General features: G+C 48.9%; 1 protein-coding gene, 1 long non-coding RNA gene and 1 other non-coding gene across 4 annotated transcripts; 2 read left to right on the top strand and 1 right to left on the bottom strand.

The window, feature by feature from the left end:
- Positions 1–9,838: 9,838 nt before the first annotated feature.
- Positions 9,839–11,795, top strand: LOC133911588 (uncharacterized). 2 transcript variants are annotated; one of them, XM_062353884.1, is made up of 3 exons: positions 9,839–10,249; positions 11,224–11,265; positions 11,386–11,795. In XM_062353884.1, exons 1-3 carry the CDS (start codon positions 9,995–9,997, stop codon positions 11,644–11,646), a joined length of 558 nt encoding a protein of 185 aa, XP_062209868.1. In that variant the 5' UTR covers positions 9,839–9,994; the 3' UTR covers positions 11,647–11,795. The 2 variants fall into 2 exon arrangements, with proteins under 2 accessions (XP_062209868.1, XP_062209867.1); XM_062353883.1 differs by having other exon boundaries at positions 9,857–10,249; positions 11,224–11,795.
- Positions 11,796–20,223: 8,428 nt separating this feature from the next.
- On the bottom strand, positions 20,224–20,876 carry LOC133910885 (uncharacterized). The gene is made up of 2 exons (XR_009908558.1): positions 20,694–20,876; positions 20,224–20,626 (listed from the first exon to the last, which is right to left on the bottom strand). It is a non-coding gene; the product is annotated as an uncharacterized LOC133910885 (long non-coding RNA).
- A 984-nt stretch (positions 20,877–21,860) lies between these two features.
- TRNAG-GCC (transfer RNA glycine (anticodon GCC)) lies at positions 21,861–21,931 on the top strand. The gene has a single exon. It is a non-coding gene; the product is annotated as a tRNA-Gly (tRNA).
- Positions 21,932–26,552: the final 4,621 nt, after the last annotated feature.

The following is a 26,552-nucleotide window of genomic DNA, read 5'->3' as shown; positions in this document are numbered from 1 at the left end:
AGGAGGCCAGGCGGGAGAGGTCGTCGGCCAGAGCGTTATCGTGGCGAGGGATGTACCGCAGCTCCAGGCCGTCAAAGCGCTTCTCCAGCTTCCTGACTGTCGCCACGTACGCCGCCATTTGAGGATCCGTGCACTGGTACTCTTTCAACACCTGGTTGACCACCAGCTGGGAGTCTCCTTTGACCAGGAGGTGACGAATCCCGAGGCCCACCGCGACGCGGAGGCCGGCGATGAGGCCTTCATATTCCGCCATGTTGTTGGATGCGCGGAACTGCAGCTGCACAACGTATCGGAGTTCTTCACCCGTTGGGGAGGTGAGAACCACTCCAGCCCCTGCGCCTTTCAGCGCGAGGGAGCCGTCGAAATGCATAATCCAATGCCCGGGTGAATCGTGCCCGGGATATGTGGAGATTTCTTCTTGGACGACTTCAGGGACGGGCGTCCATTCCGCCACGAAGTCAGAGAGCACCTGGCTTTTGATCACCTGGCGGCTGACAAAGTGTAGGTCGAATTCGGCCAGTTCCACCGCCCACTTGACTACATGCCCGGTGCCTTCTCAGTTCCGGAGGATGGGCCCCAATGGGTACGTAGTAACCACCGACACCTTGTGCGCCTGGAAGTAGTGGCGCAGCTTCTGGGAAGCGATGAGCACGGCGTAGAGCAGCTTCTGAGCCTGGGGGTACCTTGTCTTGGCCTCCCGGAGGACTTCACTGACGAAGTACACCGGTCGCTGTACCCAGCGGGCCCGGACTGCGGCCTCACCCGAGGGCCTGCTATAGCCCCCGAGCTTGGCGGTGCGGTCGGGGCTGACCGGGTGCTCGGGCTCGACTCCCTGGTCGGGAGGAGCCAAGTGCTCGGGCTCGACCCCCTGCTCGGGGGGAGCCGAGTGCTCGGGCTCGACCCCCTGCTCGGGGGGAGCCACGAGGACGGGGGATTGCTCGGGGGCGGCCGGGAGCTGGGACCCAGCACCTGACCCCATGCACTCATCGCGCTCCACCACCAGCACCATGCTTACGACCTGAGGAGTGACCGATACGTAGAGCAGTAGTGGCTCACATTCGAACGGGACCACCAGTATGGGTGGTGAGGTGAGATACTTCTTCAAATCGCGGAAGGCCTACTCGGCCTCCGGCGTCCAGTCGAAACGATCGGTCTTCTTCAGAAGCTTGAAAAGGGGGAGTCCTCGCTCCCCGAGTTTGGAGATGAAGCGCCCGAGGGCCGCCATGCAGCCGGCGAGACGCTGGACCTCCTTGAGTTGAGCTGGGGGTCGCATCTGCTCGATGGCCCGGATCTTCTCTGGGTTGGCCTCGATCCCTCGGCTGGAAACAAAGAAACCGAGGAGCTTGCCCGTAGGCACCCCGAAGACGCACTTCTCGGGGTTGAGCTTCAGGCGGGTGGTGCGGAGACTGTTGAAAGTCTCGGCAATATCTTCGAGCAGGGTAGCGCGGTCTCGGGATTTGACCACGAGATCGTCGATGTAGGTCTCGACGTTGCGGCCAACCTGCGAATCAAGGGTGATGCGGATAGCGCGCTGGAAAGAAGACCCAGCGTTGCGCAAACCAAAAGGCATCGATACATAGCAATAAGTTTTTTCTTCATCCTCTATAGCCATACGAATCTGGTGATAACCAGAGTTTGCATCTAAGAAGCACAAAAGATCACATCCCGCGGTTGCATTTACAATCTGATCTATGCGGGGCAAAGGAAAAGGATCTTTGGGTCAAGCCTTGTTTAGATCGGTGTAGTCCACGCACATGCGGAGCTTGCCGTTGGCCTTCGGGACGATAACTGGGTTTGCCAGCCACTCGGGGTGGAGGACCTCTCGGATAAATCCGGCGTCAAGGAGCTTGCTGACTTGCTCCCGGATGAACTCCTGGCGCTCGAGCGCCTGCCGTCGGACTTTCTGCTTCACCGGGTGTGCGTCCGGGCGCACAGCCAGGTGGTGCTCGATCACCTCCCTAGGGATCCCGAGCATATCGGACTGCTGCCATGCAAACACGTCGATGTTAGCCCGGAGGAAGGCGACGAGTGCACTTTCCTATTTGCCGCCCAAGTCACCTCCGATTCGAACGACCTGGGAGGCACCTTCGCCCACCACGACCTCCTTCGTAGGAACGGAGGCGTCGACGGTGAGTCGGAGTTTGGATGAAGAGGGTCCCGGGCCCCCTAGATGACCTTCGACCTCGGTTCGGGCTGAGACCAAGGACGAGTATAACTGCTCGGTGCAGGAGACGGCGCTGCTGGTCTCGAAGGACACGGAGATAGGGCCCGCTGGGCCCGGCATCTTAACTGTGAGGTACACGTAGTGCGTGACCACCATGAACCGAGCGAGCGCCGGGCGCCCGAGGATGGCGTTGTAGGGGAGGGGGAGCTCCACGACGTCGAAGATGACGTTCTCCGTCCGGATGTTTTCCCGGCTCCTGAACGTTACGGACAACTCAACCTGCCCAAGGGGCAGGGAATGCCCGGGTGTCACCCTGTAAAACGGGAGCGACGGCTTTAGGCGCCTAGAGAGCACCTGCAGCTTCTCGAAAACCTCCTTGAAGAGGAGGTTAGGGCCTGCACCCCCGTCGATCAACACCCTGCTGACCTTCACATTGCAGATGGTGGGGGACACTACAAGGGGTAGTCGCCCCACGCCTGCAGTACTAGCGGGGTGGTTGGCCAAGCTGAATGTGATCGGGGCGTCCGACCATTTCAGGGGTCTTGCGGCCTCTTCACTCGGGGTCACCGAGCACACCTCGCGCTGCATGGTTTTGACACTGCGGCGGGAGGAGGGCGTGTACGCGCCTCCGTCGATGAAGGCGACGGTGTGCTCAGGCTCCTGGAAGCCGAGCTCTGTGTTGTTGGGGGCGGCTTCTTCGTCGTCACCCAGGCGGGGCTCCTCGCGGTCCCTTTGGCGCTGCTCAAAGCGGCCTTTGACCGTGCGGCACTCCGTGAGATCATGCCACCTGGTTTGATGAATCGGGCACCACTTCCCTGGCTTGGGCCCCGCAGGAGCGGGGGCCCTTGCCGGAGCGGGAGCCGGATCCCTTGCGGGAGCTGGAGCCCTAGGATGGGCTCAGGCCGGGGCTCTCGCGGGCGCAGGTCGTCTGTCGGCGGCCGCCCGACGGGCTTGCCGGCGGTCGGGCTCCTGGGCTGGCCCACGGGAGGGGCCCTGAGCTGGCTCGACGGGGACAGCCTCGCACCTCCTTCTCGTTTTCTTTTCCCGCCTGTCGGAGCGGGAAGAACCTGGTTGATCGGTGGCGGGGTGCTTAGGGCGCGGAACATGCCAAGCCCGAGCTTCCACTGCCTTAGCGCACTTGTCGGCCAGCGCGAAAAGTTCCGCGGTGGTCTCGACCTCGTGCGTGCCTAGCTTCTCGAGCATCCGCTCGTCGCGGACGCCCTGCCGGAAAGCGACGATGACAGCGTGGGGGGTTATTCGCGGGATGGTGTTGCGGACCTGGCTGAAGCGCTGAATAAAGCGTCGCAGCGTCTCCCCCTCCTGCTGCTTGACGGCATGGAGGTCGCACTCCAGGCAGGGGCACGTGAATGTGCCCTGAAAATTAGCCACGAACTGGTGGCAAAGATCATCCCAGGAGCTGATAGATCCTGGGGGTAAGTTCATAAGCCAAGAGCGGGCAGATCCCCTCAAGGCAACATGAAAGTAGTTAGCCATCACCTTTTCGCTGCCACCAGCCGCCTGGACGACGGTGGTGTATATATGGAGGAACGCGACGGGGTCGATGGACCCATCGTACTTCTCTAGCAGCTCGGGGCGGAACTTGGTGGGCCATTTGACCCGGCAGAGTTCACTGGCGAAGGCACGGCACCCGGTGCCGTACCCTGTGGCACGGGCAGCACCCTTGGGCGATGAACGCCGGCGAGCCGGGGAGTCCCGGTGATCATGGGCCGGCAAGGAGGAAGCCTGGTCCTCAGCTTCAGCCTCCTGCCGGGTCTCCCGCTGGCGCTTGAGAGTGACGCGCGCGTCTTCGATGCCCCTCCGCTCATTGAGGTGTAAGCGGAGGTCCTGGGTTTCGGAAGTGGCCTGGGGGGCGGCGCTTCGCCTGGAGGCCCCCCGGCCGGTGCGAATGCCACCCGACGATGGGCCGGTCCTGGCGGCGCCAGGCTGGGTGGTGGCGCGGGAACTCTCGGCCAGCACCTGGCGGCGAGCAGTGCCGACCAGGGCGGCGACTTCCTGGAGCCAGCGGCCCTCTGGGGTTTCCCCCGCCGCCTGGACTGGCGGATGCCTGAGGAGAGCGTGCGCCGCAAGCAGTGCGATCCCGGGGCTGACCTCGCCAAAGGCGAGCCTACACCGGAGCGGCGCCCGGCGCCGTCCAGACGCGGACCTGGCGGCAGGAGTTTCGGCCTCTGGCTGGGGGTCGGATGGTGCACCGGCGATGGCGGCAGCGGCCCTGCTGGGCCCAGCGCCCTGGTCCCTTTGGGAGGGGAACGCCGTGCGTGCAGACCGCGGCTGCTGCTGGGACGCAGCAGCGACTGGCGCCTCCTGTGCGAGGGGCTCCATTTCCCCGCTTGAGCTGGAGCCGGAGCGCTGGAGGCGGTGACCATCGGCCATTTTTTCTGCAGAAGAAAACAAACAAACAAATTCATGGATGCTTTCCCCCTACCTGGCGCGCCAGCTGTCGGAGGACTAACTCCTGTCGCAGGGATCCTGAGGGACCCCTTTTTAGAGATTCGGCCGGGGGCATGATCCTGAATATGTTCGCCGGAGAAATAAATGGGAATGAATGCGATGGCCGGTGGGGTGGAATGATCTAATGCGGAGCGGAGTGAATGCGCTGGTGTTTAGACAGGTTCGGGCCACACGGAGGCATAACACCCTACTCCTGTATGGATACTATAATTGCCTTGAGGATGTCCCTCAAGGATGTTGCTAGTTACAAGAGTGTTTTCCTATCTGAGAGCCTGGGGCTCCTTGTTCTTCGGTCGGTGTGCAACCGCCGGCTTTTGGGTGCTCTCAATCTTCTCTTCTCTGCTTGTCTGCTTATCTTTTCTCGTGCGTCTCTCTTCCTCGTCTGTGCCCGTTTGCGTCCGGCCTTTCTCTTCGTCCTGCCGGCGGCTTTAAATACCCACCGGCAGTAGCGTGCCCCGAACGGGAAGGGGGGCACGAGTTCCGAGACACCATAAATGGAAAGAGTGTCATCATTACCTCTTGACGAAGTGACCAGGGGTGGAAAAAACGTCCCACGCCCGGTCATCTGTCTCCATAAATGCACTAGCAACGGACACCATGGAGAGGGCCCACCGGGCAGCCGCGCAGTGACCCGGCGTGCCCGCCCGGTCTTGTTCTCCTGCCACAGCAGCGCGGCAGACGGAACGCCTCGGCCCTCATGACGTTACCCGCGACGGGCCGGATGGCACGGGATGGGACCCGTGCATTCAATGACCCCACTACCTTCTGCCAGAATGTGGCAGGAACTGACACCGAGCGTGGCGGGAGCAGTTGGAGGTGACAGGCCATGCGCGCTCCTTAAATACGGCCTTGGGCCTTTGACTGGCTGACACCTCATCGGTGGGCCCCTCGGGGGCCACTTTCAGGGGGCTCTCTGGGTCGTCGAGGAACCGAGTGCTCGGGGGTACTGTTCACCTCCCCGAGCACTCTCTCCCGAGAATGCCCTTTCTTGATCCTCGGGGAACCAAGTGCTCGGGGGTACTGTCCACCTCCCCGAGTACTCTCTCCCGGGCACACCTGTACGGCTCCTCGGGGGACCGAGTGCTCGGGGGCTGCTGCATGCAGCCCAGAGCACTCTCTCCCGGAACTTCCTTCAGTGGGTCCTCGGGATACTTGGGTGCCCAGGGGGCCGCCACTCACGGCCCCGAGCACGTTTCTCCCGGTACTCAGCTTTCTTGACCGTCGGGGGACTCGGGTGCTCGGGGGCCTCCATATACCTTCCCGAGCACTTTCTTCCCGGCACTTGGACTCCGTAGATCATCGGGGAACTTGGGTGTTCGGGGACCACCGACCATGGCCCCGAGCGCCCTCTCCCGGGACTTGATCTTTTTTACCTTGCGGAGGAGACTCCACGGGATGGCGCCATGTGGCGGATTGCTGGCCTGGCCTCGGGATTCGGGAACCCTCGGTTCCTGGTTCACCGACAGACATACTTTCTTTTCCTGGCCCTTTACTATAAATCCATCAGGCTGCTGCATGTATATCTCCTCATCCAACTCTCCATTCAGGAAAGTGGTCTTCACGTCCATCTGATGGACATGGAGTTTGCATGCAGTGGCAAGTGCGAATAGCACCCGGATCATGGGTAAACGAGCCACAGGGGAATACGTATCAAAGTAATCCACCCCTTCTTTCTGAGTAAAACCCTTAGCCACTAAACGGGCCTTGTACTTTTCTGTAGTACCATCGGGTCTCCTCTTCCTCTTAAAGATCCATTTACACCCTACCGGTTTGCACCTAGCTGGAAGCTCTGCCATTTCCCACGTTCCGTTAGCCATGATGGAATCCATCTCGCTACGGACTGCTTCCCTCCAGGACTCTGCATCTGGAGATGCGTATGCCTCTGTGAGGGATCGTGGTTCCTCATCCACTAAATAAGTGACATAGTCATCGCCCAGTGACTTTTCAGTCCTCTGTCTCTTACTCCTTCTCAACTCCAGATCTGGAGCTGGATCATACACACTTGAAGGAATAGAGTACGGCCCACTAGACTCACCTGGAGCGACTATCTCATTTCCTCTCATCGGAAAGATGTCTTCGAAGAATGTCGCATCCCGAGACTCCATAATGACATTGATAGCGACTTCGCTCATCTCGGATTTGACCACTAGGAATCTATAGGCTGCACTGTTTGTAGCGTAACCAAGGAAGATGCAATCTACGGTCTTTGGTCCTAGCTTTCTCTTCTTCGGTAAAGGCAGACTGACTTTAGCAAGACAGCCCCAAGTCCGAAGGTGAGAAAGGTTCGGCTTTCTCCCTCTAAATCCTTCATATGGCGTCTCCTCGCGGTTGCGTGGAGGCACCCTGTTTAGGACATAGCATACTGTGAGAACTGCCTCGCCCCACCATACATCCGACATATCTGAACTCTGCAACAGAGAATTAACTAAGTCGCAGACAGTTCGGTTCTTCCGTTCGGCAACCCCGTTTGACTGGGGTGAGTATGGGGCAGTGGTTTCATGAATAATTCCACTTTCTGCACAGTATTCGGAGAATAGGTTGGAGAGATACTCTCCTCCTCTGTCAGACCTTAGACGTTTAATCTTCCTATCTAATTGGTTTTCTACTTCAGCTTTATAGATTTTGAAATGTTCTAGTGCTTCATCTTTCGTTCTCATTAGATAGATGTAGCAATATCTAGTTGCGTCATCTATTAAGGTGAGGAAATAGCGTTTACCGCCTTTAGATATTATACCATTCATTTCGCATACATCAGAGTGGACAAGGTCTAGAGGAGAATTGTCTTTCTCTTCTATGGACTTGAAAGGTAGATGAGGTTGCTTTGCTTGCACGCAAATCTCACATCTAGAAGTATCAAGTTTATATTCAGGAATCAAATTCATGTTGCTCAAACGCTTGATGGCCCTTGAATTAATGTGACACAACCGGGAATGCCACACATCATGGTACTTTTTACAAGACTGATGAATAGCAGAAAATGAATAATTATTCATTACTGACATGTGGAATAGACCGCCAGACTCATACACCTTCCCTATGAAATTTCCAAACTTAGTCAAAATGACTTTATTGGACTCGAACACTAACTTAAGACCTTGGCGAAGCAGCTGTGATACTGAGATAAGGTTCCAGTTTATGGTTGGCACGAACAGTACGTCCTTCAAGATGATTGTCTTGCCTGAAGTCATCTTCAGACAGACCTGTCCAACTCCACGTACTGCTGCCGGTACACCGTTACCCATCAAGACGGGGCCACAGGCTGCACCCTGAAAAGAAGAGAATGTAGAGCGATCAGCACATATGTGTATAGTAGCACCAGAATCAATCCACCAATCATTAGATGGACTTACCATAAAGGCCTGTGGTACATACCCCTCGGAGCTGGACAGACCCAGCACCACATGTGCTTCCTTGCGCTGCTTAGGAGCCGGACCTTTGCCCTTCCTGTCCCGGCATCTGCGAGCACTATGCCCGGTCGTGCCGCAGACATAGCAAATGAAGTCCTCTCTCTTCTTCTTCATCTTCTTGCCTTTGGGCTTGTTCTGATTCTGATTTTGTGGCGGCTGAATTGTACTTCTTCTGCTTCTGGTTCTGGAATCTCGACGACGACCCTTTCTCCACTAGGTGAGCCTGGACATGTGGTGATGGCTTATTGCTGGCCCTTGCACGTTCCTCGACATTGATAGCAGCAGACAGCTCAGAGAGTGTCATTTGCTTCTTCATGTGCCGACGAGCGGTCACGAAGTCACGCCACGAGGATGGCAGCTTTGCCAAAATGGCATTCACTAGAAAATTTCTGGAAGGATGCAATTGTACTGGACTAAGTCCCTGACTATGAGCTGAAGCTCCTGTAACTGCTCCATCACAGACCTTCCCTCAGACATTTTATAGTTGAGGAAATTTTCTGTTGTGAATGACTCATTGCCATTATCCACCTCTAAAAGCTTGTTCTCTAGCTCTTCCCAGAGATCCTTGGCCGAAGTGAATCCCGAATACACATCAAACAGACGGTTCGACAGAATGTTCAGCAGACGAGACAGGCAGGCTTGATTTGCGTCTTCCCATTTAGCCTTTTCCGCATCAGCGATGGCCTTTACTGTCGCATCAGCATCTGCTGGCGCAGTCTCAGGGAGAGCACTTGTCACGACCCAAAACAACTTCAGGTCGGTTAGCCACATCCTAGTCTTAATCTGCCAGTGTTTAAAACATGTGCCGTCGAATGCGTCAGGTTTAATGACGTCTGAGTGAGCGGCCATTAATCTCAGTTTTCTGGATTGTTGTTGTAAAGTACATTTTAGCAACTTTCCGATTGAAATGATTCCGAATGTACAAGAATATATAAAAACATAACTGCCAACATATATCATATAGGTAAACATGAGCATTTCAAAAGCATATATGAAAGCACATAAGCTACTCATGAATACAAATGAATCAAGACTGACAGTTGACAAAGTGAGGCAATATAACACATGAACAGTTATTAAAACAAAATCATGGTTATTAGAGCGAGTTGCCGAAACAACGGCCATCAACACATACTAAGATGTTACCGATCAGTGTATCAAGTCACCTCTAAAGCTAGGCCGAGCTACCCTAGTTTATGATCAAGTGAACACCTTTGAAAAATAGAGCACAGTATCAGTCGGCCTCTAAAGAAAACACAGAGAGAGTTTTGAACACAGAGTACAGCAGGGCGCCCAAGCCATCAGGATCAGGCAACCTCAAAGACAGCCGAATGCAACTGATCAGAGCAAAGTGCCACAAGGTGAGCAGCCCTGCTGTAGAGCACGGGCACCTCTTTAGGTTAGGCAGCCGGCCGGGTGGGCTGCTCGGCTTTTGGGCCTAGAAGCGGCCCATTCGGTCGGGCCTAATTCCTCTCCTTTTTTTTTCCTTTTAACTTTTAAGGAATTTGCTCAATTCAAATTTGACTCCAACTCAAATTCGAATTTTAAAGGAAAAACCCCTTCAAATTCCAACATCAGATGCTTAATCGAAACATGCTTGAAAGTTGATTCTTGAATACTTGGAACAAGCTTAATACTTTTCTTCCGAAACTGAAACTCACTTGAAACTTGAAATTCTTTTGAAACTATGATTTCGATACTTGAAGCTTGTCCGATGAAATTTGACAAATTGCTAGCAGTGAGCCCATTGCAATTTTCAAGCAGCCCATCATCTTGTTGGGCTTATTCCAATGCTACTAGTTTTTTTGTTTTTGTTCAGCCCAATTGCTTGTGACTTCTTCGTCTCTTCTCCTATCCCCTAAGCCCTAGTTTTCGCTAGTCCCCTCGAGAGCCGAGAGCACCTTGCCCATTCCCGCCGCCGTCAGCGACCAAGCCTCTCTGCTACCGCCAGAAGATGGAAATCGACAGGACCACGAGCGCGGCCGCGGCGGGAGACTCCTCCTCTGGGGCGATGGCGGTGGACGCGGCCGGCGGCACGGAGAGGCCGCGGTTCGAGCCGCTGATGCCGAGCGAGATGAGCGGCGGGAGGCCCCAGTTCCGGAAGGTGCCCGTGCCTAGCCACCGCTTCGCGCCGCTGAAGAGGTGTTGGATGGAGATCTACACGCCAGTCTACGAGCACATGAAGGTCGACATCCGCATGAACCTTAAGGTACGTGACCTTCAGATTTTTCTCGCCTTCTTTGTTCTACCCTTGTGCTTGTATTTGATCTCAAAAGCCTTGTGGAGTTATAGTTATCCTTATGGAGTATGCAGCTTCAAACCCCGAATAGTTAGGCATGTCCCGCGAATTAGAACTGTTAATGGGCAACCCCGAATACTTGACAAATGCAAGAGTATATGGGATAGTCCTCTGCATGCTGCAATTCATGTAAACATTGTAGCTGATACATGTAATAGGATAGTCTAGCTGCTGTTTTTTTTTTTGAAAGTCAGTCTAGCTGCTGTTATGATGATACTGTATCGTTAGAGAAACTCTTTGGAGAATCATGACAATAAAACATTGTTCTTCTGATTGAGTTCTTATTGTGGAAAATTCCTCTCTTATGCTGGGAACAATGTTTGAATCGTCAATATGCACTTTATGGTTGAGGATGGAATTTTTAGAAAGGCTGATCAGTTGGATAAATGTTTGGAAAATTGGAGTATGTGTTCCAAGAAAGGAATACTTCAGGGGTTGAATTCAGTAGTATAATGATCCATGTTTGCTTCAAATTTACTGCAAGCAATGCAAACATGGTTCTAGTTGTTGATAGCTTCACTCAGTCCTGCCTGTCATAAGCAAACATAATTATTAAGTGATGAAAAGTTCCAACTTCTGCTTGGCTCCTGAGCAATCACAACTCTAAAGAATAGCATAGGGACTTGTCCTCAGACATCCATGATCATAATATCATAGATATGCAGACCAAGAGGATAAAACACCTGTTGATTGTTGTGGTTCATATTGACTCTTCACTCAAACATATTCATGTGTTAATTTCACCCATGTTTCTCAGTTTGCTAAAATAGGACTAATGCTGGCAGCTCTAGATCTCCTGATAGTAACTTCCATTTTCCTTAAATGCTGTTTGGTTACTCTACCTCATATCAAGTAAACCTACTAAATTATTTCATATGTCTCAGGCAAGAAGGGTGGAGTTGAAAACAAGGCAAGACACACCGGATGTGAGCAACCTTCAGAAATGCGCAGATTTTGTACATGCTTTTATGCTTGGGTTTGACATAGCAGATGCTGTTGCCTTGCTACGTCTTGATGACCTTTATGTGGATTCATTTGAGATTAAGGATGTGAAGACACTGCGAGGGGAGCATCTGTCACGCGCTATCGGACGACTATCGGGGAAGGGTGGCAATACCAAATATGCCATTGAGAACTCTACCAGGACCCGCATTGTTATCGCTGATACAAAGATCCATATTCTTGGGTCCTTTGTCAACATCAAGGTTGCTCGCGACTCACTTTGCAGTCTTATCTTAGGGTCCCCTGCCGGCAAAGTCTACTCTAAGCTGAGGGCAGTATCTGCTAGGTTGGCAGAAAGGTACTAAATGTATCTGTTCCCTTCATATAGTCGCAATTTTGGACTCATGGTGTACTAGGCGAGTTGTGTGTGCCTTTGTTTACTGTATGCTCTGAAGAGCAGAGTTGGATCGAGCTGCTGAGAGATATGATATGCCTTGCTATTTGCTGTGACCCACTGCCCGCTTGTTTCAGGTCACTGCATGTTGAGTGTTTGCTCGTCGTTGTGCTACTGAATGTTAAATATGTGTTCAAGTTGTACAACACGAATTGGCCGCTCGTGCATATGTGTTTTTGCTTTGCAAGTCTCGCTACGTGCATCCTTCATCCTTTCAGAAAGCGCAGCAGTTGTGATAAGTCGCTGGCCAATACAATTATACAAGTACTACACATATTTTCTTTTTACGATATTCCAGGTGAAGAAATTTCAAATGCACACAAAACAGTGCACCTATAGTGGAGCTCAATGCTTGTACTTGCATGATCCGCCGGAGCACCGCCACTAACCTGTAACCACACCATGCCGTGAAGGGTAGCCGTTGCCGTCAGATCGAAAGATCGTACGTCTCGGTTTTTCTCGTTGTCCCGTGACCCAAACTCCCAACGTGCTGAAAGTAGGGGTGATCGAAAAGCTCAAAGCTCATGAGTTTTTTCCGTTAAGGGTGAACAAAAAGCTCGAAGCTTATGAGTTTTCTTAGTTCAGCTCGTTTTATTTTGTAATAAGTCAAACTAATATTTTAGCTTGTTTTGTTAACCAGGTGGTTCAAGCTAGCTCGTGAGGCTAGCGAGCCAAACCTAGTTAGCCGACCCACCTTAGATCCGAGGCCTAAGCACTGCTTCACGTGACCACACCTTAGCTCGACACATCGGTAACACCCTTTTCTCTAGCCGTTGTCCCCTTAGCCCTCAACGATGCGCCGCATGGAGCCCTCGACGTTGGCACGTCGTGCCGCCTAGAGCTCTTAATGTCGCACCGTCTAGCTCCTGACACCCGACGTAGTCACAAAGGGGTTTGATTATGTTGTCTGTCACATTGTCAGGTTATATGATCTGATTGTGTCGTCTGTTACATTGTTGTGAATAACTGCACATTTGTTTCTTGATCATTGTGCTGAATTTGTGTCTATTCAATCTGTGTTGGTGCAGTTGGCACTCTGAAACAGATCATGTAGCTGATGAAGTTGGATAGACTGATAAATAGTGTTGGTGCAGTACACGATGTCGTAATCCGGCTCACCCTAGGGCCGTGCAGCTCACTATGTCAAGCAGAGCCGTGTCGATAACCGCCAAAGATAACGGTGACTAAAGACAACAGCGACTACATCTGGCTCCCGAGCTGGACTAAGCCGAACCTATCTTTAGCTCGATTTCAAAACGAGTCGAATTGAACCAGCTCGTTAGCATAATGAGTTGAACCAAACCAAACCAGCTCCTTATCCACCACTAGCTGAAAGCCTGAAACGCGCTCCACTCGGCAACGGGTCGAGCGCGTCTGCGCGTGCCGCATGATCACACGGGAGGTCTCGACCATGCGTCCGTCTGCACGCGCCCGAGTACAAGAGGACGGCGGACGCGCAGGTGCATTTCGATCGATCGATCAAACGGGCGCAGACGCCGCGCGGCAGCCCGAGGCCAAGAACTTGGCGGGTACGTGAGTACTGGCCAATCGTGCCAATCTCCCGTCGCGTCGAGACGGGTCGTCCCGTGCCGGACTACGGGCGCATGCCAACGCTATCACTCTGGCCCGGAGGTCCGCGTACGTACGGAGGGGGGCGTCGTCACACTACCGGATTATTACAGGTAGATTTTAAATTTTATTATAGATAATTATATGTTCTATCTTATAAAAATATAGATGGTGTTCGCTTTAGAGTTACACACAGGTAGGTTTTTATTCAAACACGCCTATGTGTAGTTAGAGTCATAGACGGATTTTGTTTAAACCCGTATGTGTTAATTATCATAGATGATTTTTAAAAAAAATCGTCTGTTTGACACTTTCACCCCTATAAGCAAATTTGTTTCATAGCTGCGCAGCCATAAAGTAAATTTGCTAAGGAGAAAAGGGTCACACAAATACACATTTTATTTACAAATTAAACAACATATTGATACATTATTTAGAATATCGATCACATATTGTTCATAACATCGATAATATATTATTCAGAACTTCAACACATGCATTTATATATAACAAATGTTAAGAACATCAAACATATGCATATCACATATTGTTTGAAATATATAAACATACCTAGCTAAACACAATTCCTAGCTATACATCATTGGTCGATCGATGCCGTTTTTTAAAAAGATGAAATGATTTACATCACGGCGACATCATCTTCTAGAAAGATGAAAAGTGATCGACAAACTTATCGACGTCGTCTTTCAAAAAGATGAGATGATGGACATCATCTTAGCCTCCTGCATTTCAGCACAACGTCAACACAAGCATAATCTTCAATGAACAACTCGCAGTCATCTGGATCTGGTTGAACATGGTTGCTTGAACCAGCACCTTACTGGCTGGGGGGCCTAGAGGTGCTAGGATTATTTGCTCGAGTAACTTGGATCTGAGCCACATCAAGTAGGGTCCTAACCTGATTAACTATAGGGGTTAAAGAATTTGTTGGATCAAACTTCCGAAGGGATCTAAGGATCATATGAGCTCCCTGTACATTAGCATATGGAGTGCTAAAAATTCCATTGCCAAGGCTCGGTTGTGGTCGAGCCGGTGAAGCCTCATGATTGTTTCCTTGCAGGAGTTCGTCACTCGATCTCGGGACCGATGCTAGTGGAGGCATGCCCACTGGAAGCCGCTGTTGAAGACCAGGAGGTGTCAGTCCTCCCGTGGTTCATCGATGATCGATGGTATTAGGAGTGTATAGAGTTGCGGCTGCTGATGTCCTTCATAGTATATCTCCAGCATTGCCAACGTTAGCGCCGCAACTGCTGGATCCTTGAGGATTTCCGTGGTATTTTTCACCATGGCGTTTGGATCTACCACCATCGTGATCGGCAGGTGGGACCCTGGTTCCTCCAGCCATAAACACGAATCGATATGTTCGGCTGCTCTGGCTATTGACGGAGCTGTCATCACCATTCGCGTTGTTGTCGGTGTCCATAAACTGCAGAACATTGGGCTCCTTGGGATCCCATTCAAGGTTTCCCACCTTGCGGTACGCGTCGAATGGGCTGGACTTAAGAATACCGTTTTGGATCACTCCACCCTGACCATCTCAGCGAAAAATCATACTTCTGAACATGATCTCCGATCCGGCTAGGGGCGATTGGAAAGCGATCGCTGGTGAGTCGAAGCGGTCGTAGATGCCAGCGTCGGAGAATCGGTGTGAATATGCACTCGAGACATAGTCGATCCTGAAAAGCAGAAGACTCCTACATGATGGGCCAATTATCGAGGGTTTTTCCCTGACAATATGTCTATAAGAATAACAGGGTTGTCTTCGTGATTCAGGAATTGAACAAGAGATGAGGCACACGCGATATATACAGGTTCGAGCCTCCAATTGGAGTAATATCTTACATTCTATGTGGTCAATGATGTATCTATATTTACTCGAGTAAAAACAATGTGTCTAGATCTATTACAAGGAGTAGATGAGATCTAAACTAGACTAATGAGGAAGTCGTTGAGTATCTCCTATGGCTCTAATGCTTGCGTCGAGTTGCAGATGAGTTGTCCTCATCTGGGAAAAGAGAGTCTCCCTCGAGGGTCTAGATCCTCACCTTATATATAGGGGTCTTATACCACCTCTTATCTCGCTGTAGTTAATAAGGAATCCTTCATCTTGTCCAGCAAGAAAGATCAGATAAATCCAGCTAGGATACTAGTTATTCTCGAGTTAGGTAACCAATTGAGACCTTCCTAGTATACGCCTACTAGATCTCTAAGAGCATCAGGTATTGCAGATCCGATTCCATAATATATGGAGTTGTTAAGCATGCATACCACATACCTTATTCATATATAGTATACTCTTTATGCATATACATCCTATAGTTAGATATTTGACACCACCCGACCGAAGTCGACGCTAAGCATCCACACCGTCGAAGCAGTCATGAGGACAACCCCATCCTGATTACCGTGAACTGCGTCATTGCAGATCTACAATAAAAACAAGACTCTGCCATCAGTTGCACAGACCGAAATAATGAAAAGCTAACAAACCCAACTAAACTACGATGTGAACCATATGATACTCACCTTGGTGCAGTGAAAGGGATTCGGCCCCCGTCGAGATCTCTCTTCTCCGACAGCGATAGCGAGTGATGATGACACTTCTTAGTGTAGTGGAATACTATGATGCGGCAAGTGAGGAAGAAGAGTACTTCTCGTTGCTTTATATTGAGGGAAGATGAGGGGTTGTGTGTGTGGGAAGCTAAAAGAGCCTAGGGAGATGAGTGTATTGTGTGTATTCGGAGTTAAAAGAGTAAGTGGAGATGAGCGTCAAATTTGAAAACGTTCACGGGTCTTTAAATACATACGGATTTTCATAAAATCTATCTGTGTCTATCATACAAATAGAAACAGATCTTAAAAAAATCATATGTGACTATATCACAGACATGTTTTTCTAAACACTATCTATGTCTCTATGATACAAACAGATGGATTTATAAAAATCATTTGTGTCTTGTTACATACGCGTCTGTCTTAGCAATCGATCTGAGGATATTTTGTCAGTGACAGGTCCTGAGAAACTAGGCGTGACACACTATCTGCTATCAATGATTATGTAGTTGACTTAGACGGAGAGGTCGATACACTACCGGTAGATGCTTAACACATCTAGGGCCATGCGCACTGCCGACCTTCGAGGCTGTGGATATAGGACTGCAAAACAATGTGCAGTACGTGAGTTGACTTCAGTCGTGCCGATGAGCAATCAGTGACGGGTCTAGCATTTTCAACTTGGGTGTATATACCTGTCGTGCTCGTGCCCACGTGTACAGCAGCGTGCACCCCATCTTGCTCATGCTCACGTCACCGTCGTGCACGCGCTCACGTCACCGTCGCGCCTCGCCTAGCTCAAGCCCTCGCTGCCCTCCAAACTCGAGCCCACGCCACGCTCTGCCATTGTGACCTAAGCCTCGCTCATGCCTGCGCCACCGTCGCCCTCCATATCAGGAATGCGGTCGTCACACAGTCACACACACAGTCTCAACCTCTCAGGAATCGACGCACTCATGCACGCGACCATCACTTATGCCTCGAGGGCACCTGGGCCGCTATGCGTGGCCGCGTGAGTAGTGGGTCATGAGCCGTGACCGCGTCAATGCTGGTGTAGGAAACATGCCCTTAGGTTGATTGCCTAAATTACATAAGGGCATGTATGTGATTTTGGTGATTAATGACAATATAGTCAATAAGACTAACATGTTTATCAAGTATATGCTTTAGTAGGTCTCATGGATGCAACAAAAGAGAAGTCACCGAAGCCGAAATAAAGAAAGGAATGAATTGGACTTGTTCCATGAATTTTGATGTGATCAAATGGGTTGGATTTCTATATAATTTTGTAGAGTTCTTCACAAGCTTTCAATAGAGCCCAAGATCATCAAAATCGGAGTTCGGAGCGAAAAGTTATGCCCAAAATACAAAACGCAGTTGTGCTGAAATTTGCCTCACCGGATTATCCGGTGCTCACAATGAATTTTGATGTGATCAAATGGGATGGATTTTTGTATAATCTTGTAGATCTATTCACAAGCTTTCAATAGAGCCCAAGATCATCAAAATCGGAGTTCGTAGCGAAAAGTTATGCCCAAAATACAGTTGTGCTGAAATTTGCCTCACAGGATAATCCGGTGATCAAAATCAACATAACTCCGGTGCTTCAGAGGAATATCCGGTGCTCAAATCAACATAACTCCGGTGCTCAAATCAACATAAGTCCGGTGCCTCACAGGATAATCCGGTGCTCACAAAATGAACTCACCGGACTAATTTTTGCAGAGAGCTCCAAAATGAACTTATGGGCATAGGATAATCCGGTGCTTTTGTCCGGTGTTAACTAACTCATCACAGGATAATCCGGTGCTCACAAAATGAACTCACCGGACTAATTTTTGCAGAGAGCTCCAAAATGAACTTATGGGCATAGGATAATCCGGTGCTTTTGTCCGGTGTTAACTAACTCATCACAGGATAATCCGGTGCTCACAGTTGAGTTTGAGTGGGTTCCAACGGCTAGTTTCTCTGATGTACTCACAGGATAATCCGGTGCTTGTACTACTATCATCACAGGATTATCCGGTGCTCACAATTTTCTGAGCCGTTGGGGCAACGGCTAGTTGGCGGGTTTGAGGCTATAAATACTCCTCCACTCAGTCATTTGAAGGGGCTGGAGTCCAGAGAAGTTCATGTACACTTGAGAAGACATCCAAGCCACCAAAGTGCTTAAGTGATCAAATCCAAGGCGATTAAGCACACCATTAGAGAGTGATTAGTGCTTGTAGGCCTAGAGAGAGTGTAGCTAGTTGATAGCTGCATAGAGAGTGGATCAAGGAGTGATCCTAACTTGTACCAAGTGGTACGCCGGCACCTTGGAGTCTTGGTGACTCGCCGGTAAGCTTGTTGACCCTCCGACTTGGTGTGGAGAGGCGGCAAGGTATTTGTGCGGGGACGCGGAGACCCTTGCCTTTGTGGCTCAAGCTCCGAAGTGATCACGGCGGCGAGGAACCGGAAGAGAGGCTAGTGGTGAGACCTTGCCTTGGTGGTTTGGTGGCTCATCCGGGTAGAGGCCTTGTCTTTGTGACTTGGTGGCTCAAAGGCCGTGACCGGGTGCCGACCGGGAGCATATCCTTTGTGGAGCTCCAACGTGGACTAGGGGTGGCTTTCATGCCATCGAAACCACGGGATAAAAATCCTTGTGCCGAGTTTGTTCTCTCTACCCTCTTTACACTTCCGCATTTACATTCTTGCAATTTACCTTACTAGATAGGTTGCAAGTTTCCTTAATCGGTAGAGTAGACACGCTAGATAAACCTAGAGCACATTTAGATAGAAATTGATATAGGTTCATCTTGTGTTATTTTTTGAGCCAGTTTAGTTCTAAGTGTCCTAATTCACCCCCCCTCTTAGGACGTCACCGATCCTTACAGCTGGTCAGGTCGTGGTGATATGGGCTTGAGCTGTTGTGAACCGCGGTCACCAGACACACCTACAAAGTATGACACTAACCAAGTATTCGTGAGTTGCAACAAAAATATAAACATTGAAAGTACTAACATCAAATATAGACTCAAGGTATAGATATGTGGATGCACCATGGGAGTGCCGCTGATTGAATACGTCAGGAGCGATATCGTAGTTTAATTTCAGATGGAATCCGAAAAAATAGTAGGAGATTATCTGCTAATTTCTCTTCTAATTTTCTTTAATTATTTTCATTAGTGAAATATGCCCCATATCTGTACTTGTTAACGAGGCAGGATGCTAGCGGATGAGAGTGGGCAATAAAAATGGATAACTTATTTGATTTTTAAGTGTTTTTATTAGATGAGAGGAGAATATAGGTAATATATGATACGAAAACTATCTCATATTTTATATAGTTGATATATAAAAAAATTACATAAAATTTTAAATTTATATATATACACTCTTATCCAAATAGTAGACCTGCCAATGTGAGCGATGGCCGGCAGCGTTTCTGTTGGATGCGAACTGCCGGCTCTCGTAGTTCCGTGCAGAATGCACGCACTCAGCTTGTTCGCGTACGTGCATGCATGCATCTGCATGTCGCGTTTTTGCAACGCGATCGAAGTGCTCAACGTTAAGACTACTCCGAGTATATTGTAGTATCTTGCACATTTATTACGTGTCACACGTAGGATTTTTTTTTTTAATATGGCAAGAGATTAAAGATGGGAGAGAATAAAGCTGTACATTGGCGAGGCTGTAGCTTGCATTGTGTTGTCTTGTATGAAGAATTTATTCACAAAATACACATCAATTGATTGCTTTGGAGATCTAGAAATCAAAACAATAATACAACAATATGTATTATAGAAGTTGTTTCTACATATCAATCTAATGTTATCTACGTGACCTGACCGTCTTGGATATAGTAGTTTAATACTATATGTATTAGGAATAGTCAAACAAGGACGAAAATGGGCCTCAAATTGGACATGTCATATTCGCCTTTCGTCGTCGTCTGAGCATGTTTGGTGCCTGAGCATGATAGATCCAACCCCTGTAAGTCCAGTGAAAAGCTGGTGCGTCCTCTTCGGTCGAAAAAGAAGAAGCAACAACGTATAGAATCCAATTTTATGCATGCATCTTATATTCGATTGCGCGTATAGCTTATATATGTTGAGCTTGTTCTGCTCGTGTTCACGGTGAACAATATATACTGTCCACTCAAAGATTATCTTCCCAGATAAATCGACAACTAATATTGCTTATAAGTAAACAACAGAGGAAACGATACATCATGGTGATAGATCGACGATGTTTATATCAATGGAATCAACATCTTTTTTAAAGGAAACAACGGAATCAACATCTTCATCGCAAAAGAAGAAAAAATCGGAATAATTAACATTTTGCAGACACACAATCTTAATATATATATTCAAAATCATTTTATTGATGACAGTGGTCAATAGAGGTACGGGGTAGCAAAGGAGTAGCATGCAACACAACGCTAATGGACTAATTATTAGAACAAAGAACACAAGATATAGCCAGAACCATCACACCACTTTCCATCACCCCCTTGATATCGCCAAGAACACAAGGTTCATCATCCTCCAATCTTCACCCCACCCCCAAGAGATCGACACCCCCCCCGCGAACAATTGCCAAAGGATACAAGTTGCCCTACCTTAGTAGCTAGAGAGGAAAATAAGGCCGTCGCTATCGACGAGGCCATGCATGGCCGTCACTCCTCAGGAAGGGAAGTAGCTAGCCTCCATGACCACGATGAGTCCACGCTTATTATGCGGCGCCTGACGTGCAGATACCCATTGCTGAGACACGCTCCGAATTAAGAACATGATCATGACATAATTAAGCTGGTAGATCTTCGTGGCTTACATGGTGTGCGCGGATAATGGAGCCAGCGTGCCCTGCCCGGGCCGGGCATACGTGGGCTTAAGAGGGAGAGAAGAGGAAGCTCCCATTGGGCGCTTTTATTTGGAAGCATCGCTGCCTCTGAGATTCGAGGGCTTTCTTGCAGAAACGATTTTTTAAAGCCAAAGCGAGCCTTTGCTACCTAAATCGTCGCGATTTTGCACTAACCGGCATCAACTTTGCATGAACCTCGATTCAGTCCAGAACTCCGCTGAGTCTAACAAGCACCTCAAGCTTTTCACGCCTCAAGTGAGTATACGAACCCAAGCTTTGCCGACGCCTGCAATTCTTGCAGAGACCAGGGTGCGACTGCGCAATCTGCTCGGAGCTGTGCAGCGCGAGAGGGGAACGGTATCTTCCGGAGGATATGCGGCGAGCATTAGCGCTTTCTCGTGGTGATGCCACCAACTGCAACTTTGGTGTGGCTTTCGGTCTTTAATTTTGCTGCACTTTCCCTCGGCGCCCACATGAGCGGGGGCGGCATCTTGAGGATATCCGAGCCGAGGTACCCCCGGCAGGGCAAGTGCGTTCTTGTTCCTCCTTTGGGTGTCCTTTTTCTTGATGTCAGGGAGGAGGAGCAGGCGAGCAGCTGGTTTGTGTTGTCATAATGTCATCCTCTACCTCCTGCTGGGCTCTTGCGAGAGTGACAAATACCCTATGCCCATGAGTCATGAGATCGCTAAGATGGCGGTGGCAGTCTACAGTACAAACTATGATTTCGGCGCCATGAGAGAGACTGTAGCAACAGTTTGGCAGCTTTAGTTGCTCTTTTCTTCCTTTTGGTGGTAGTCCATGTGTAATCAACTTGCTATGATACGATGTGATGTACGTCATATTGATCTGTATCTGCAGACTGCAATTTTGTGCGTATGCCGTGAAGCGCATTTCTATACTAACTAGTAGGTAATTTGGTGGAGTGAGATCAGTATGGGCCTTTAGAGGGAAACCGGGAAAGCCAAGGTTTGCTTGGTGAGATACCGAAATCTGAACGCATGTATCCTTTCTATGACAAGTCCAATTTATAAGACTATCCTGATTGGTTCTACTGATAACAACTCTTAGGACTTGAATTGAATAAAAAACTCCGATTGCAAATGACCATTAGTTTAGAAACATTCTTGTAAACAAGAAGCACCAGTGGTCTAGTGGTAGAATAGTACCCTGCCACGGTACAGACCCGGGTTCGATTCCCGGCTGGTGCAACTGTTAAATACATTTTTTGTTAGGCACAATGGTTTTTTTTTTAAATTATGTGTGCAGTTTCTTTTTTGAGAACTTATTTTATTTGCAATTTGTTTGATGCCAGTCAAGTTCTTCAACTATATATCATCTCTCTTCTCCAATCTCCATGCATGTACAACCTTCTAATGTCGAGTAAACATATCGGGCTATTGTGTCGACAGACAATTGGACATTTCTTTGCCAATGTATATATGCTTTGTGATTGCAAGTGCTGGTCATCGATCAGATGCAAAACTGCAAACATATCAGTCGCGGAACGCATATAGAGCAGAGCAGTTGTACATAGAGAAACTACTCGGCAGTATTAGTTCGAAGGAACAATGGCACCAATTCACGCCATTCACCGGCGCTCAGGTGACCCCAAACCTTCCAATCGGGCATAGGACAGGAAGCTGAAAGATAGGAGACACCCATGGCCAGTATTGGGCAGGTAGGCTTGCAGCTCGTGGGACTCTTCCTCGTTCCCTTCTCCTCGGCGGCTGAGGATGCCGAGCATGTGGCACACGGCGTAGAGGTGGCTAGGGTGGTAGGGTGTAAGACCCTTTTTCCAGGATTTGATGTGTCTCCTATATCAGTCACTGGATCAAATAGCTGATACACACAGTATAATAATTATAATATCACAGTCAAATTTTGTACATAAATATTAAAGTTACAAAGTAAAAAAGTTACAAACCATAATGTATATTACAAATCTGGCCGAACGACCAACAAAAACATAGCGGAAAGCAGAACCCAAGCCACAGGTAGCTAGGTTGCGAACACGACTCTAGAGACTACTCTTCAACCCTATCTTCGCCTCCAACATTGGCAGGGTCTGTCTCTTCATCTGAATGATAGTAAGAGTGAGTACGAAAGATACTCAGCAAGCCCTATACTATTTTAAGGTGTTGATAGATACATAAATGAGTAATTTAAGGATAAAACTTTACGGTTTAATTTTATGTGTAAAGCGGTTTATGCATATATTTTATTGTATCATTTATTATTGACTTTAAAGCCGTTTTAAATAGTTTAAAACAGGGTAACAAGTTTTATCTGGGATTTTTCGGTCTTAGGAGGGGCTACACCTCACTCTACAGTCCATATTATCACATCTGGTGTACCTCTAGTACCGCACAGCTTCTGACGGATTGAGCCATGAACCTCATCACACAGACATCTAGCCCATACACTCACTTATCAAGATACACGCACCCGGAGTCTAGTCATCTGGGTTACTGTTTTCGCATGTCCATGACCGTGGATACGGCTATTCGAATAAGTTTACACTATGTAGAGGTTGTACAATTTTACCCATACAATATGCTTAACCTCCAATCGTTGCAAGAGGAGGAGCGAATCATACCGAGACCCTCCAAACACTTTTCCTGCCGGGTTTAGGGGTCAAGTTTTCTAGACCTATAAATAGAGGGGTAGGACTATGAGAGAGTTTGAATCAACCATTTGAGCCATCTTTTGCCACCCATTTGAGAGCTTAGAGCTAGAATTTTAGAGGAGAGAAGGATGAGTGTTTAATCTATGTAATATTTGAGAGTTTTAAGAGATAAATCTTTATAATCCATCTAAAATAGGGCTTACCTCTCTGAGTAATGAAGTTTATATTTGACATATACTTGAATTCCCCTCCTTCTAGTTTCTCTCTATTGGTTCCCTTGCAAGTTTTTCGGTTTCTAGTTTTGATTTTCGTTTTGGTTTTTTAGCTAAAATTTCAACATCTTGTGAGGTTATTCTTCTTGTTGCTAGAGGTATAAAATTCGCATATACACGTTTATGTGATGGAGTCTTGAATTCTCTTGCATTTAGAAAATCAACTTGAAGAGTTTCGTGCTCGATGTTTATCTTTTCTTGTTTTTTTTTTTGGCAATTTATGATCTTTCACATTGATCGATCTTAAATGGAAAATATGGTTCATATAGCATCCGTAGAGTCGTGTTGCCTCGATTTTCTCCTGTTAAAATTTATCTTTATTTTTGCTTCCATTTAAGTTTTGAAGTGTGTTGGGTGATCCAAATAGGAGAAGCTCATTGATTTCATAAGAAATTTGTTGAGACGCCTATTCACTCTCTCTATTCGATAATCTCATTCCTACATATAGAAAGGGTTTACAATTGTCAACTGAATCAGTTCTTATGATTACGGTGATCTAATTCGGTTAGTGTACATATACATGATGATCTTCTATATCTACAAGATATATTTGCTAACAGTGAGCTCCCCTCAGTGCCGAAGTGGAGTATGGCGCGGCACTCTGAGTATGAGTAGAGCTGCCCTGTCGTGCCTCGGGCTGCGCTCGCTAGGCACGGTCAGCACGCCGTGCCGGCATGAGCCAACTCTGGCGAGCCCTAAGCACGGCCCTCGACACGCCGGGCTGGCGTCACGCTGTGCCAACCTGGGCACGAGCCGACATGCGCAAGCGCTGCTGTTAGTCGTTGTCAAGACGTCATGTGCTCCGGATCTGCTTTGAAAGTTGTCCTAGGAGGTACGAGATTGCGGCCGGGGCTAAGAGCAAAGACACGGAGCTCCATTTGCGTGGAGACTGGAGAGCAAAGCCTCAAAGGCGAGGAGCGACGTTAGGAGAAAAGCCTCGTGGGGAGATGAGAATGAGAGAAAAGCCGCGAGTTGTTATCAAACTGTTGTTTTCATCCATTTCGGTAGGTGTAGCCATAATATGCGATGCTTCCCTCAAACCTTTTTTGTTTTGCGGAAGATAGAATTAGTTGGGTTATTGTCGGTGACATGGGAACTAGGGGTCCCCGAGTCCCGAGGCCAGGATAGCAAAATACCACGTGGCGCTTTCCCTCGGGGATTATCTCCCCGAGGTCCGAGAAGACCCAGTTCCGGGAGGGGTGCTTGGGGCCATGAACGGTGGCCCCCCGAGCACCCGAGTTCCTTGAGGACCCGAGAAGACAGTTCCAGGAGTAGGCGCTCGGGGCCATGAACAGTGGTCCCCGAGTACCCGAGTTCCCTGAGGACCTGAGAAGACAGTTCCGGGAGTGGACGCTCGGGGCCATGAACAGTAGTCCATGAGTACCCGAGTTCCCCTAGAACCTGAGAAGCCCCTTGCCGGTGAACCCCACAAGGGCTCAGCGGTGAGGTGTCAACTGGTGAGAAGCCCGATGCTGCATTTAAAGAGGGAGCGTGGCCTGTCACTTCCAACCACTCCCCCACGCCTGCTGTCAATCCCTGCCACCGCCTGGTAGGGAGGCGTGGGGACATTTAATACGATGGGTCCCATCGCACGTCATTCAGCGCGCCTTGAAGATATCGTCGTTGGACTTGAGGCATATCGCCTGCCGCCCTGCCGTGTCAGGCCTGCTCTGACCGGGTGGGCACGCGGGGTTGCTCGGTGGCTGCCCGATGGGCCCCCCTACCGCACCCGCTAAAAGGTGGCATGATGACGACAGGACCGGTCGGGGACACATTCTTAAACCCCGTAACATCAAACTGCAGCCCTATAATAATTGCTTCCCATTTACGGCTCATGGGGACTCGTGCCCTCCTTTTTGGGCACGCTAAGACTCCCCGACGGGATATAAAGGGGGAGCGCACCCTGGAGAAGAAGATGGACCGGGACGGATTCAGACAAGCTAACGAAGTCAGGATATACGAAGCACGAAGCCAAGCAGAAGCTCAGAGAGATCGGTACTTGAAGACTGAAGCTCTAGACTTAGAAAAAAATTCTTGTAATACAAGAGATCTAGAGAAAGACATTCCCAGAGCATTTATAACATACACACATGAGTAGGGTATTACCCTCCGTGCGGCCCGAACCTGTCTAAAAATCCCTCGAACATTTACTCCACTAGCATCCGATCATCCGTCCCGCCTACACCTCACATATACTCACATTAATTTCACATATGAGGTAGATTCAGAATCATTCCCCAGCCGAATCTCAAAAGGAGTCCCTCAGGATCCCCGCTTGAGGAGTTCATCCTCCGACAGCTATCATTAAATTTTGTGAAACTTTTTGTGAATGTACTGATGTGTAGAGCTCTAGTTTAATCTGATTTATATTTATAAAAAAACTCGATCGACCTATTAGAAACTGGATGACGTTATATTCAGAAGAAATAGGTATCTAAGTTTGAGTCGAAGAGGACTCAAATCTGGCTGGTAGAGGTGTACATCCACATATCTCACTAACTAAGTTAGGTTCAGTTCCTTAATTTATGTTCATATACTTGGTATATCTCTAGGTTCTATTGTTTAATTGAGTAGATCCAGGGCATTTGTAATTCTATGGATGAATTTTTGTGGGTCCATTGATACGTAAACTCATGAGCTTAAGATGGGACTGGTTTGTGTGCTATTTTTATGAGTGAGTCAAACTGGACATTTTTCTTTGCGTCTACTTACCTAGAATGGTGTAATACGAAGGATAGTTAATTGAGGAACAAGAATTTGATTATACCAGGTCATAGGTTCCCGTAAAACGTTCGAGGCTTGTGGGCGTGGAACTCCGAATCGGACGGTTCAGAGTGGGAGTTGCAGGTTCGTAGCCTTGTGTAGCGGTAGCATGTAGGCCGTCTCCAGTGTAGGAAAGATTCGAAAGAACAGCCCAGAGCAGGAGTATAC

This window comes from Phragmites australis, chromosome 3 (assembly GCF_958298935.1).
Source record: "Phragmites australis chromosome 3, lpPhrAust1.1, whole genome shotgun sequence".
NCBI lineage: Eukaryota > Viridiplantae > Streptophyta > Magnoliopsida > Poales > Poaceae > Phragmites > Phragmites australis.
Note: the sequence above shows the minus strand (reverse complement) of the source record. Positions and strands in the feature narration are given on the sequence as shown.